Below are 13995 nucleotides of genomic sequence, written 5' to 3'. Positions count from 1 at the left end.
TACCAAAGTATTTCCATGTTACCAGATCAATTTAATCAAATAAAGTCATTGTGAACTCACTACACTGTTATTTGTATTGTATTGGCATTTTTACCATCTTCTGATTTAAGCTTTATAAGGTTCAGTTGTTCTAGAGCAAGGGTTTTCAAAAAGAACAAAAAATATTTTTTTTACAAAATGTATTATAAATGTTAAACTTTGCTTTGTACAAGGATAATATAAAAGATTTAATTCTCTTTAAAAATGGTTATTTAATTTTGTCGTTATTTAATATTTTTCTCACACAGTATAAATGGGTTTTTATACGTGAAATGTGCCTTTATATTTTAGGAAGGGAGTCCCTTGCAAGGGGATCATCATATTTGAGAGTAGTTGCCATTAATTATAAATGCGTGAAAAATGTTTGAATTTGTGAGCACATGGCTCTTTAATGAAACTCATAGATTCTGTCCCTGACAGCAAATTTAAACAGAGCAGCAATGGGGAAACATCAACTTGGCAAACGAGAACAGAATGTGAAATATTCACCTTGCTCCATGCTGGTCATTTAAAGCAATACAAAACATAAATTCATTTAAAATGATAGAGCTTAAACTCAAATGAACAACTTGTATAAATGTTTAACGTGACGCAGGCACACCATGTCCTACTTTAAAATATACACCGATTCTAAAAGCACAGCTTAAGTAGTTCACCAAACTGAGAGAGTAAAAGGTGCCATCTGCTGGCAAACAGGAAATCTTTATAAAATATTACACAACAAACATTGTTTTGGGGGGTTTATTTGTTTTTGTACAATTTTTTATTTAAATACTTTTGTTTCTATAATGTATCACATATAAAAATCTACATTAAAAAAATTCAAGTGCTTGAAAAATAAAATCAATACAAAACACTTAAAATGATTTCACCACAGATCGGTTTCCGGCTAATGCCGGAGTCTTGGGTGAAAAGCATCTCTGTCTCTAGATCTGATTTCTCCTCTTTTTCTAAAGAAGTGGCAGATGGACTATTCCTGTAATCTTTGCCCACAGATAAATTGCTCTGGTCTTTTAGTGGGCTTCTTAAGTGCTGGTCACGATGAGCAATCACACAGAAGCCCTCTGAGTCCTGAGTGAACAACATAGCAAGAGTTTCTCCAGCCATCTCTGTGTTTGCAAGTTCCTTACCTGATTTTTTAGGGGAAAAAGTGTATTTCTCCTTTAACCTGCACTTAGCTGGACTAGAAATTAGATGGCGTTTAAAAGGGGATGTTGGAGCATTTTGAATAGGTGATGTGGACCAGCTATTCTCTTTTCCCATCCGTTTCATGGGCGATGCCTTATTTTTGCACCAAGAATGCTCCTGATTTTTATTAGTAATCACAGAAGCATTCGATCTTTTGTGGTTTTCATTGACAGGCCTAGAGGTTAAGATAGACCCCTTAAATGAGGCCTTCTAGTCTCTTAAATCATGTTTGTCCGTGTGTTTAGGACCCAGAGACTTACGGAAATTCTTATGTGCATCTTCAGAGGGCTTCCAGACCATCAGATCACAGTGCTCCTCATGAAAGAAAGCCTCAGTTTCAAGAATTGTCTGATTTGGATATGCATTTGATGCTTCTTTATTCCAATATTCTTGTGTTTCTAACACATTTTCTGTATAATGGGCAACATGGCCCCGGTGCGTGCCTCTGCGTGCATGAAGCTGGACATCCCAGAATGAGCCACACTAGGGTTAGGGTCTGGCCAAACAAATACCAGTCAGGAAAGGACATTTTTTTATAAGCTTTAACAGTTTATCATCAAATTAAAGGTGTGTGTGTGTATGTATGTATGTATATATTTAAAAACACTATTATAAAAATAACTGATAAAAATTACAAAAACACAGAATAAAATGACTAAAATGTTAACAAAAAATTTAAATGAAAAATATAAAAATAAAAACTCATTCATACTATTAATTACCATTAATAAATGCATACTATTAATAAAAACTATAATGGTACCTCAAATACCAGGGTATATATATATATATATATATATTAAGTAATATTAAAGGTATCACATAATCTGATACAGTTACAGTATGAAACAGCTCTGGAATTTTTTACCTCTGGATTTGGGTGAAAAGAAATGTGATATTGTGCTTTGTCTAGTGACAGGCATGTTGAGTTTGGTCTGAGTGAAGCTCAGTGCCACTGCCACACTGTATTCCCCTGATCTCGCAAGTGGGTTCAATCATTTGGATATTGGACGGGTCAGTTGTTTCTGAAAAAATTAAAAAAATATATATTTTCAATACACTTAAAAAAAGTTAGATTTAGTATAATATATTTAATTAGAATTCAGTTGTTTTTACCTGTTGTTTCTTTTCTTTTAACTCTTTTGTGTCGAGCCATATTCCGCACTCTTCTTCTTTAGATGATACTGCAGGTTTCACTTTAGTGTTCTTAGCGGATTTCATTCTGTTTTGAAATCTCACACACGCTCAAATAACCAGGCTAGGTTTATACGCGTGACAAACAACTCCCTACAACGCTCACAGTCTCACAACAAACAAAGCTACAACGCCAGATTGTAGTTACCACTTCTCGAGCTTCTCTGTTCACTGTAGCTGTCTGATCATTCCCGCGCGCGTATTCAAAGACAATCTCGGGTTGCCAAGTATTCTTGTGAATGACCGACATATCAGTTCTGTTCGATTAATTGCACTGGTTATAATAAGGAAGGTGGTTGCCTTACGATGATCTATAATATACTATTTAATACAGTTATTATAGTGTAATGTAGTTATATATTACATAACTGAGTGAATAAAGTGCGATATTGTCTAGTGTAGAAATATTAAATGGACTTGGCAACCCCATGTATAATGTATAATTAATAACATAATAAATGTTACCGTTTTATTCGAATGTGAAATTGAATAAATAATGATTCTTATTACTTTAGTTCAGATTAAATAGTATATTCTTTGCATAAACAATTTTTGTAATGAAGAATAAGTCGGGACAGTGGCGAAAACAGGATAAATCTTGATCCAGACTCCAGTCCAGTCGGTGGCGGTAATGCACCTATAAGCTGGTTTGCCAGCCGCCAATAAAATACCAACGAAGAATAAGAAGAAGAAGAAGAAGAAGAAGAAAACAGGATGTTACGAAATCATCCGGCGACGTCACGTCAGCTTGCTGCAGCGGGTGATGTCAATATAAGGGTGAGTGAAAGGACTTTATCCTGGTGCGTTTTAGCTAAAAACGCTGTTAGTATTTGAATAATATGTCATCTCATAACCACATTAACGTTATAGACATATATAAGGTGTGAATTAATGAGACATCAACGTTTCTTGTACCCTTACAGCGGAATGAAAGCAATATCTTAGCTAGCTAGCTGAGCTGACGTCGCAGTGTATTTGTTAGGAAATAAACAAAACCAAATTAGCTGTTGTATTATATGCTCCAGTTAGGATTCACTATACCAGGGGTGCCCAAACTCGGTCCCGGAGGGCCGGTGTCCTGCAGAGTTTAGCTCCAACTTGCCTCAACACACCTGCCTTTAAGTTTCTAGTATGCCTAGTAAGAGCTTGATTAGCTGGTTCAGGTGTGTTTAATTGGGGTTGGAGCTGAACTCTTCAGGACACCGGCCCTCCAGGACCGAGTTTGGACACCCCTGCACTATACATTGTGTCAGTTAGTTCGTCTAAAATCTAATGAGTAACCTTAACATAATGAGATCAGATCAGTCGGTTTTGATATGCAGCCACTGTGTATATCATGCGCAGACCCGTGGCTGATGATTGATAATAATCTGATTGTCGCTTTAATTATCTTGTAGTTCATCATGTTTCATGGAATACCTGCCTCTGGAGTGATGGGAGGAAGTGAGTGAGAGAACCTGCTTTATCATGAGCCTCTAAAAATATCAAAGCATCTCATTCTTCTTTTACTCTTGCTTATATTTGTACTAGTCTCATATCAGATTTGATATCTGTTTTGCCTTTCTGCTTTAACTTAACCAGCACCTGCCAACAAGCCAGAACTGTATGAGGTAATAATGTTATATTGTGCACATAATTTGTAATAATTGACTTATCTGTCAAAATCATCTTTAAATTATGTGCTTTTGTCTGTTATAGGAAGTGAAATTGTACAAAAATGCCAGAGAAAGAGAAAAGTAAGTTAACCATATTGTTCAGCCATGGCTATTTTGTTTTCCTTATTTATTTGTCTTATTGATTGATGTCATGATAAAGATGATGCAGAATAGTGATTATGTGACTGGGCTGCATGTAATGTCCTTTTCTTTTGTTTTGAAAGGTATGACAACATGGCAGAGTTGTTTGCTGTGGTCAAAACACTCCAGGCACTGGAAAAAGCTTACATTAAAGACTGTGTGACTCCAAACGAGTTAGTTACTTTATTTGTTTGCGCGAAATATTGTGAATTAAGGTGTAGTAGTCACATTTGCAATTTTTTTTGTGAGTGAAATCCAGAAATTGTAATAGGAATCCACATGATTAGAAATTTCACATGAGTGCAAAATATTTCTGCGCACAGATTTCCTAACATTGGTCACACAAATTTACTGCATTGATCAGCAGGAAGCTGCTTTGTTTGAAAGTGACTTCTGTGTGAACTCTGCTTCATACATCACTGTTCTATTCACAATAGACAATGGACCTTTTTTGCCCATAAAATGTTGGCAATGTGACCACACCTTTATTTATGTCTATTCTTATATAATACATATTTGCTTTGTTTTTGCAGATACACAGGAGCTTGCTCAAGATTGCTTGTCCAGTACAAGGCTGCTTTCAAACAAGTCCAGGGGTCAGATGTGGGCTCCATTGATGACTTTTGTCGGAAATACAGGGTATAGCTTATTTTGCTTATAAGTAACTAAATTATTCTATTTTAATTTTTTTGTACCTTTGTTAAGTAATTTATTAGTCCAGGACATTGGACACACACACACACACGTTTGTGTATACATGTATATTTATATATGTGTGTGTGTGTGTGTGTATGTTTTTACATGTGGTTCAGTATGTTTTAGTTTCTTAATATTTTTTCCACTGTTTGTTTCTGACAGCTGGACTGTCCACTAGCTATGGAGAGGATCAAAGAGGATCGACCAATCACCATTAAGGATGATAAGGGCAACCTGAATCGCTGCATTGCAGACATAGTTTCTGTATGTATCTTGAACTCTGTTTAGTGATTTTATGTAGCCTAGAATGAATAGCTTCTTGAGTTAATGCCAGAACGCCCCAGTGTTTATCGATTGAGCACAGAGGATACTTTCTTATTCCAACAGTTCCATTAAGTAGATTTATTTAATCAGACTAGAAGAAATAATGCTATATGCAGTTTTTCACAGGGCTCCACAGTAGAGTATGTGGTGCATTGAGCCCCTGCTAAAATAAACACTTAGCAATCATAAGAACAGGCAAAATCTGCTCCTATAACCTTTTTAATCTTTATTTTCTCTCATGCAGCTCTTTATCACAGTGATGGACAAGCTTCGACTTGAGATTCGTGCCATGGATGAGGTACTCATTTCATAGACTTATTTCATCAGCTTAATTAGATTAACGTAATGTTATTTAGAGACAGTTTAAGTCTTCTTGAGCTTAAGAATTACTAATTAACTGAGAAAATTGTTTTATAGATCCAGCCTGACCTGAGAGAGCTCATGGAGACCATGAATAGAATGAGCAACATGCCTCCAGATTCAGAGGCCAAAGACAAAGTCAGCCTCTGGTAAGCCTAGTTTCACTGCAGAAGTACACTACAATTCAAAACTTTGCTGTCTGAAGAAGTTGTAAATGCTTTTATTTAGCAAGGATGGATTGAATTAATCAAAAGTGACAGTAAAGACATTTATAATGTTAGAAAACATTACTATTTCAAATAAATGCTGTTTTTTATGTTTCTATTTATCAAAAAATCTTGAAAAAAAAGTATCATGTGTTCACAAAAATAATAAGCAGCGCAAATGTTTTCAACATTGATTATAATAAGAAATGTTTGTTAAGCACCAAATCAGCATATTAGAATGGTTTCTGAAGTATTTTGTGACACTGAAGACTGGGGTAATTTTTGTAAATCACATTTAGTCCTTAAGAATTTAAATTTAAAGGGTTAGTTCACCCAAAAATGAAAATTAGCCCATAAATTCGATTCGCTACAGGAGGCCTTTGTTCACCCCCCGGAGCCGTGTGAGACACTTTTTTTATTATGGATGCATGCGCTTTATTTCACTTCTTTTGGACTGATGAACTGCAACACCCGCTGATTGGCATTAAAACAGCTTGAAAGATCAAAGACAATTTTTTATATAACCCTGACTGGATTCGTCTAAAAGAAGAAAGTCATATACACCTAGGATGACTTGAGGGTAATTTATGGACTAATTTTTATTTTTGGGTGAACTAACACTTTAAGCTGTTAGCTCATCTGCCAAAATCTAAAATCAAAACGAAATCAAACTGGCTGAAAAACAAATTCAGTTTTCTTGCACTTTGAAAACAATGCTCACTGTTTTGTTCTTCCTCACAGGTTAACCACACTAAGCAGCATGTCTGCATCTGATGAGCTGGATGACTCCCAGGTTCGCCAGATGTTGTTTGACCTGGAGTCTGCCTACAACGCCTTTAATCGTTTCTTACACTCTTCTTAAATGTTCATTCCCTCTCTGAGCTCTTTGAACTCCTTTTCACCAGCTTTTTATCAAACCATTTTCCCTATTTTGCCCATGTCTGTTGTAGGAATGTAGGAACCTCATATCCAATTAGAGTACTGTTTACTAAGGCTTATGTTGTTCAGTAATAAAATCAGGATTGTATTATTCACAGATTTGAAAATTAAAGAGTTAGAGATTTTTTTTAATGTAAATAGATTTTTCTATCACATGGTAGTCTGAAAGTGTTCTCTAGAATGGCAATAGCGAATACATAGCCAGCTGAGATGCAAAGAGGGCATTATAGGGAGGAGTTTATTATAGGCAAAAGATGCTTGCCTCTATAAATACATGTGTTAAATAAACATATTAATGGATCATTTATGGATCTCATAATATCTTATAGAGCAAGGTTTGATAATGAATTCTCAGTACTGCATTTTATTTTAAATGGATAATGTTTGTCTAGCTTCACACTTTACTTTTTTTTTTTTTTTGGTTAAAATTTTTACCAGTTTTTAAATGAGACAATGTTAAATATGCTCATTCATTTACAGTACCCTAAAATCTATAGGTTGATAAACTTGACTTTTATAACAGCTTGATTAAGAACTTGGTTTACTCTTTCCCTGGCATGGTGTTGGTCTAGCTCACTATATTAAGTAGGCTAATAAGTCATATTTATTAAATGATCGTTGTAAATAAAATAGTTTTGAAATAAACCACATAATACTTTGAAAAATATTTTTCTCTGTGTGATTATATTTACAAATAATCATATTAAATCCTTTCATTTGGTTGAACTTGAGAAAAAAGGCCTCGGAAACGCTATTAAAGTGCAGTCACAATTAGCGGATTTTTTTTCCGGTGAATTTTCGGTAGTTAAAGTTTGATTTCACACTGGGTTCAATTTGGTCTCACGTTGGTCAAGCAGTCCCGACTAACAGAAAGCTGCTCTGTTTGAAACTGACAACTGTGCAGGTAATGCTTCGTACTTCATACATCACTATATTATTACATTACAATGTAACTTTTCGCCGACATTTCGCTAATATACCCGCACTTTTATCAAACATACGACTCCTTTCAGAGATGGATCTTTTTCACATTTCCGGGTTTCTCAGCAGCGGAAGTCAAGTGCAGTCACAATTAGCGGATTTTTTTTCCGGTGAATTTTCGGTAGTTAAAGTTTGATTTCACACTGGGTTCAATTTGGTCTCACGTTGGTCAAGCAGTCCCGACTAACAGAAAGCTGCTCTGTTTGAAACTGACAACTGTGCAGGTAATGCTTCGTACTTCATACATCACTATATTATTACATTACAATGTAACTTTTCGCCGACATTTCGCTAATATACCCGCACTTTTATCAAACATGCGACTCCTTTCAGAGATGGACCTTTTTCACATTTCCGGGTTTCTCAGCAGCGGAAGTCGTCATAGTTGGGTTAACTTCATAACTTGAATAGCAAGGGATTCCTTTAAAATATGAGGGGTTTTTGTCACATTATAAAATCCCAATTACAGCAAAAGAATATGCTATTGTTTTTGGCGCTATCCCTTCTGGGATTATGTTTATGAGGGGTTTTAATAACAAGGTCTCTCAGATTGTGCCATTTCTCAATGTATTTGATACATATGTTGGTAAATTATCCCTTACCACCAATGTTGGTAAATTATCCCTTAACACCAAATCAAATAATAGGAGCATTCGTGCTCTGTTCCAGAATGAGGTTGTCTCTTGTCCGAATGCTATCTTTTATTGGAACAGACATGTAGGTGAAATTAGCTGGGCTAGAGTGTGGGTTTTGCCTCAAAAATTATTTTTGTACAATAAGATAAAAAAAAGTGTCTTATAAAATGAAACATTGGTGCTATCCCACAAAATGTTTTTTACAAAGGTTTGTTTCTGAGGATTTTGATGTAAATTGCTCCTTCTGTGGTCTCCAAACTGAAGATTTGTCTCATTTATTTTGGTATTGTGAGTATACTAAGAATCTGTGGAAAAACATTTCGAGTATTTTTTGTGGTATAATTCCTGAAATTTAATTGAAATATGAAAATGTTATTCTGGGTTATACACATTTTAAAAGAGAACAATCAGATGTTTTCTATTTACTCAATCTTATTTTGTTTCTCGCCAAATATTTTGTACACAAATGTAAATATTGTAAGTGTAAGCCTTTCTTTAACCTTTTTCTGGAAGAGTTAAAACTGTATATGTATTTGATTTCTGACTCTTCCAATCATAAACACATTTCATTACACCAAATACACCAAATAATGTTCTTTTTAGCAGCATCATATGACCCCTTTAATGTCATTCTGTGTTTCGTATATTATAATAAAATAAAATAAATTAAAAAAAAAATGAATGGGAGAGTACCACAAATATATTTTTTGCATTCCCATTTGCTCAAATAGCAAAAGAAAAACTCCACGATAGTGTTTTCATGACTTTCAATAAAAGGAACAAAATAGAGACTGATATCGGCTGTCAGAAGAGAGAACGATGTCAAATGTACCGTCCCTCCCATAGACGCTGCATTAGAAACACCCTCGCATTAGCGTTAACTGTTTTTTTTTTTGTAATTTGATGCAAAGGTGACATAATACAAAGAATAGTGTTATAAATGTACATACATAAAAAAAAAAAATACAAATATGAAAAACTTTCGTGGATTTTCGATGCTGATGACCGGTAAACGCGTCATCACAGTCTTGTGAAAAGGGTCCATTGCGTCCTGTGTAGGGTTGCGTCTCCATGGCGACAAACAATTACAAACCCAAGCGATGCGTAACTTTGTACCAGACCATTGATTTTGAGGGTCCATTGCGTCCTGTGTAGGGTTGCGTCTCCATGGCGACAACCAATTACAAACCCAAGCGATGCGTAACTTTGTACCAGACCATTGATTTTCTCAGAGGTATCAGCGACCTCAGGTATCAATGGTGAAATCCAAACGACAAACATTTGCTTTCAACTGGTCGGGTTTAGAATTTATGTAACTCCGTTTAAATGTTTGGATTGTCAATAGTGATTAAGAGTAACGCGTGATAAATTCGTATTTAGATGTATTATTCGGCATATCACTTAGTAAAAGTGTACTTCTAGTAACTTAGTGGAGTGAATTCGTAAGATCTTGTTTTTAGTTTTAATTTATTACATCTATTTTGGGTCAATCCTGCATTCCTCAAGCATCCAGGATTTTATTCCTACCATGTTCAAAACAAATTCAGATTCATTTTAAGTGGTAAAACAGGAAATAGACGGAATGAACATCACGGAGGTGGAAGAACACATCACTCTGAAGTATGAAATCAAGAGAAGACTTGGGAAAGGGGTAAGCCATTCACTTTACTGTTATTATGTGTTTAAGTGCCCAGATTAGCCTCATACAATCTTATACGTCAATCTTATAATTAATGGACAGGGTAATGTATTTGCTGTTATGTTGATTGTGGTCAATAATTAGACCATCAGCCTCATCTGGACTATCCAAAAAAAAAAAAAAAAAACTGAAACGGGGATCATGGGGTATTGTTTCAATCATTCGTTGTGCACAATAGTGATCATATATGCTTGAAAGAACTGCTGTACTGTAGTTGGCGGGTACCATGCAGTTTAAATGGATGCAATGAAGGACTGTTGTTTCTGTTTAATCCTTCAAGAAATAAATGGGACAAAAGTCACTTTTTTAATAAAAATACAATCTACAAAATAGAAAATCTAACATAAAATATTGTATTCAAAGAAAGGCCACCCTTAGGATTAATCATGGCAGTAAACATCATAGGGAAACAGCTTGAACTGTTAATAATGGCAGTAAGTAAACAAAGGTTTTATAAACTGCTTGATCTCTCCTCTGTCACTCCAGTAAATAAATGGAAACTGCAGTGAGCACAAATGACTTAAATGAGGGTTCCCTTTCGAGTGTTCACTCTACATTGCGAAGCATACACAGTGGGAACTCCTCCGCTTCTCAGAAAATCCTGAAACCGTATAGGATAACGCCAGTACAATAAACTGGTCAATTGTCACTAATTATGCAAATGCTGACAAGCTGGTGGGCAGTATATAATGCGGTGAGAGCGACAATTGCCTCAGAATCTAAGACTGAGCGCTTGCACAGTAACCGGAGACGTTTCATGGCAACCCTTCCTTGAGAACTGGCCATTAAGTCATACACTGTATGTTTTCCTTCAGTCAACTATAATCTTATAATGGTGTATTTTCTAATCCATTTCACAGGCATATGGAATTGTTTGGAAGGCGGTGGACAGAAAAACAGGAGAGACTGTTGCTGTGAAGAAAATCTTTGATGCCTTTAGGAATCGAACAGATGCTCAGGTTAGAGAAAAGTAAAATAGAGAGGTGGAGAGCGAAGGATGGACTGAAAAAGATATATACTATACTATACTATACTAAACTATTATAGTACTCTTCTATGTATTAACAAATAAACATCAAATCAGTTATTAATTAACTTTTTTTTTTTAAATGTCTCAATTTCATATTTTTCTGCTTTTCTGCATTCTCTCATAGAGAACATTCAGAGAAATTATGTTCCTTCAGGTAAGAATATTGCCCTTTGACCAAACCTTGGAAGCCAAATATTCATGTTTCAGTCTATATTTATACTACTGTTCAAAAGTTTGGTCTCTTGTGCTCACCAAGGCTGAACTATATAAATAATATTGTTAAATATTATTACAATAAAAAAAGTTTTCTATTTTAATATATCTGTAATTTATTCCTCTGATGGCAAAGCTGAATTTCAGCAGCCATTACTCCATTTTTCCAATAAAATGTATTATCAGTGTTGAAATCAGTTGTTCTGCTTAATATTTTTTCTGGAAACCATGATAATTTTTTTTCTTTGATGAATAGAAAGTAAAAAAAAAAAAAAACAGCATTTATTTGAAATAGTAATCTTTTGTAACTTATAAGTGTCTTTACTGTCACTTTTGGTCAATTTAATGTGTCCTTGCTGAATAAAAGTATTAATTTCTTTTGAGAAAAAAATCCACTGACCCCACATGTTTGAACAGTAGTTTACATTAAAAACCTAATTTTGTATTTGTTAAAGGGGTCATATGATGTTGCTAAAAAGAACATTATTTTGTGTATTTGGTGTAATGAAATGTGTTTATGCAGTTTAAGGTTAAAAAAACACATTATTTTCCACATACTGTACATTATTGTTTCTCCTCTATGCCCCGCCTTTCTGAAACGCATCGATTTTTACAAAGCTCATCGGTCTGAAAAGCGAGGTGTGCTCTGATTGGCCAGCTATCCAGTGCGTTGTGATTTGCCGAATACCTCAAGCGTGTGACGGAAATGTTACGCCCCTACCATATTGTGATGCCCTGTCCGGCTGGAGCGACGAGACAAAAACATTCAAACCCATTTGAAATCAGGCATCAGGCTAGAGTGAGGAATGGCTGACGTGCTGAGTGAGCGACGGCCGGTGGGCTTGAGAACGGCGCAGCCACATGGCAACCACATGTGACGAACCCGGGCTGGACTCTGCTTCGTCCAGGATGAAAGCCGATCCGGCGATCCACAGCGCGAAGTTGACTTAACTTTTATAAAGAATATCTCTTTGGATTTGAGACTTTAGTCTTTGCAACTTTACAGATCTTCTTTATCCACCAAGAGCTTGTAACACTTCAAAGAGAAAGGAAAAATTGAAATCGCATCATATGACCCCTTTAAGGTATATAATCAAACTTCGTTCTTTTTTTACTTTTGGCAGGAGTTTGGGGATCATCCTAACATAATTAAATTACTGAATGTCATCAGAGCCCAAAATGACAAAGACATTTACCTTGTGTTTGAATTCATGGGTAGGAGACCATTTGTATGATCTTTCCTGCAGTGTTTTGTACTTATTAGTCAGTACTCTTCAGACCTTTATTCCCTTTATATTCGAATTAAGTGTACTCTATGGCAATATTCATAATTTCAAGTTGTTGTTATTGACATAAGATTTAGTTATTATTATGTTGATGGTGGCAGTAGGTGGTGATGTGATTTTGTTCACGTTTGTTCACGTCTATACTATTCACACCAACTATTCTTTTCAGACACAGACCTACATGCAGTAATAAAGAAAGGAAGTCTATTAAAAGACATTCATAAGCGTTATGTTATGTACCAGCTTCTTAAAGCCACAAAATACCTTCATTCAGGCAATGTCATTCACAGGGACCAAAAGGTATGTCACACCTTTTAACATCACTTCATGCTTACAGAATTATTTTAAACCAGTCCTGGTATAAGTTTATTGCTTTATTTTTTATTTCTTAAAGCCATCCAACATCTTACTAGACTCAGACTGCTTTGTGAAGCTGTGTGACTTTGGCTTGGCAAGATCCCTGTACCAGATCCAAGAGGATGCTGTGAATCCTGCCTTGACAGAGTATGTTGCAACTCGATGGTACAGAGCCCCTGAAATTCTCTTGGGATCTAGTAGGCGTGTGGCCCCCAAAATAAGTTGTTTTTAAACATTTTATAATGTATTAATCATAATATATAGTATATTATTTATGAGAGCGGGTCCTATATTTCCTGCAGGTACACAAAATGTGTAGACATGTGGAGCATAGGTTGCATTCTGGGGGAGATGCTTCTGGGCAAGCCTCTCTTCCCCGGGACATCTACCATTAATCAAATAGAAAAAATCATGAGCGCCATTCCACATCCTTCTACAGAGGGTGAGTTTGTATTTTACGTGAGGCTTGTTCTTTCAGGTAACAACTAAAATAACCAGCCATGAAGAATTATGAACTGTTTCATCAATTATTAATTTATTAAAAACACAAACCAAAAAGGACTTTGTCATTTTTTGTAGATGTGTTGGCCATCAGATCAGAATATGGGGCTTCTGTGATTCAGAGAATGCTGCTTAGGTATGTAATGTTAATATTTAACAGTTTGTCTTCATAGTTCACTCCATGATTGTTTAGCTGAACCTGAATGATGACTCTGCTGACATAATAACCATGCTTGATGTGAATGTGTGTTTAGACGGCAGGTGCCATTAGATGAAATTCTGCCAGCATCAGTGCGACCTGATGCCCTTGATTTAGTGCAGCGCCTGCTGGTTTTCAATCCAGACAAGAGACTGAGTGCAGAGGAAGCTCTGCAGCACCCATATGTGTCCAAGCGAGTTTCGCTTTCTTTAGTTATTTCATGTTTTTGAAGGGGTCATATAATGCTACATGCACTTTTACAAGTTGTTTGAACTGAAATGTGTGTTGGCAGTGTATGTACACAACCACCCTATAATGATAAAAATCCACCCAGTGTTTTTTTTTTTTTAAT

At 35.6% G+C, this 13995-nt stretch overlaps 2 protein-coding genes and 1 pseudogene across 3 annotated transcripts in view; 2 read left to right on the top strand and 1 right to left on the bottom strand.

Annotated features, from left to right (window-relative positions):
- Positions 1 to 783: 783 nt before the first annotated feature.
- LOC107696510 (uncharacterized) lies at positions 784 to 2579 on the bottom strand (annotated as a pseudogene).
- A 528-nt stretch (positions 2580 to 3107) lies between these two features.
- On the top strand, positions 3108 to 6843 carry LOC107696523 (vacuolar protein sorting-associated protein 28 homolog). 2 transcript variants are annotated; one of them, XM_016496882.1, is made up of 10 exons: positions 3108 to 3198; positions 3819 to 3864; positions 4003 to 4031; positions 4120 to 4157; positions 4301 to 4390; positions 4751 to 4856; positions 5076 to 5177; positions 5482 to 5535; positions 5655 to 5746; positions 6545 to 6843. In XM_016496882.1, the coding sequence occupies exons 1-10, from the start codon at positions 3136 to 3138 to the stop codon at positions 6663 to 6665; spliced, it is 741 nt and encodes a 246-aa protein (XP_016352368.1). In that variant the 5' UTR covers positions 3108 to 3135; the 3' UTR covers positions 6666 to 6843. The 2 variants fall into 2 exon arrangements, with proteins under 2 accessions (XP_016352368.1, XP_016352369.1); XM_016496883.1 differs by lacking the exon at positions 3108 to 3198 and adding an exon at positions 3234 to 3302.
- A 3097-nt stretch (positions 6844 to 9940) lies between these two features.
- The window catches only part of LOC107696521 (extracellular signal-regulated kinase 2-like), an 8352-nt gene continuing 4297 nt past the window's right edge, over positions 9941 to 13995 (top strand). Inside the window, exons 1-9 of the mRNA XM_016496881.1 lie at positions 9941 to 10009; positions 10918 to 11016; positions 11212 to 11241; positions 12425 to 12515; positions 12756 to 12886; positions 12981 to 13144; positions 13246 to 13385; positions 13523 to 13580; positions 13699 to 13836. Of these exons, the coding sequence (XP_016352367.1) occupies positions 9941 to 10009; positions 10918 to 11016; positions 11212 to 11241; positions 12425 to 12515; positions 12756 to 12886; positions 12981 to 13144; positions 13246 to 13385; positions 13523 to 13580; positions 13699 to 13836 (920 nt within the window). The remainder of the gene's footprint in view (positions 10010 to 10917; positions 11017 to 11211; positions 11242 to 12424; positions 12516 to 12755; positions 12887 to 12980; positions 13145 to 13245; positions 13386 to 13522; positions 13581 to 13698; positions 13837 to 13995) is intronic.

This window comes from Sinocyclocheilus anshuiensis, unplaced genomic scaffold, assembly GCF_001515605.1.
Source record: "Sinocyclocheilus anshuiensis isolate Anshui unplaced genomic scaffold, SAMN03320099.WGS_v1.1 scaffold590, whole genome shotgun sequence".
Taxonomy (NCBI): Eukaryota; Metazoa; Chordata; class Actinopteri; order Cypriniformes; family Cyprinidae; genus Sinocyclocheilus; species Sinocyclocheilus anshuiensis.
Note: the sequence above shows the minus strand (reverse complement) of the source record. Positions and strands in the feature narration are given on the sequence as shown.

Bases quoted from the DNA above. Each gene is read 5' to 3' on its own strand.
- LOC107696523 (XM_016496882.1), top strand. From the start codon at position 3,136: ATGTTACGAAATCATCCGGCGACGTCACGTCAGCTTGCTGCAGCGGGT. The intron at 5,178-5,481 runs GTATGTATCTTG...TCTCTCATGCAG, and splicing joins GCATTGCAGACATAGTTTCT to CTCTTTATCACAGTGATGGA. The intron at 5,536-5,654 runs GTACTCATTTCA...ATTGTTTTATAG, and splicing joins AGATTCGTGCCATGGATGAG to ATCCAGCCTGACCTGAGAGA.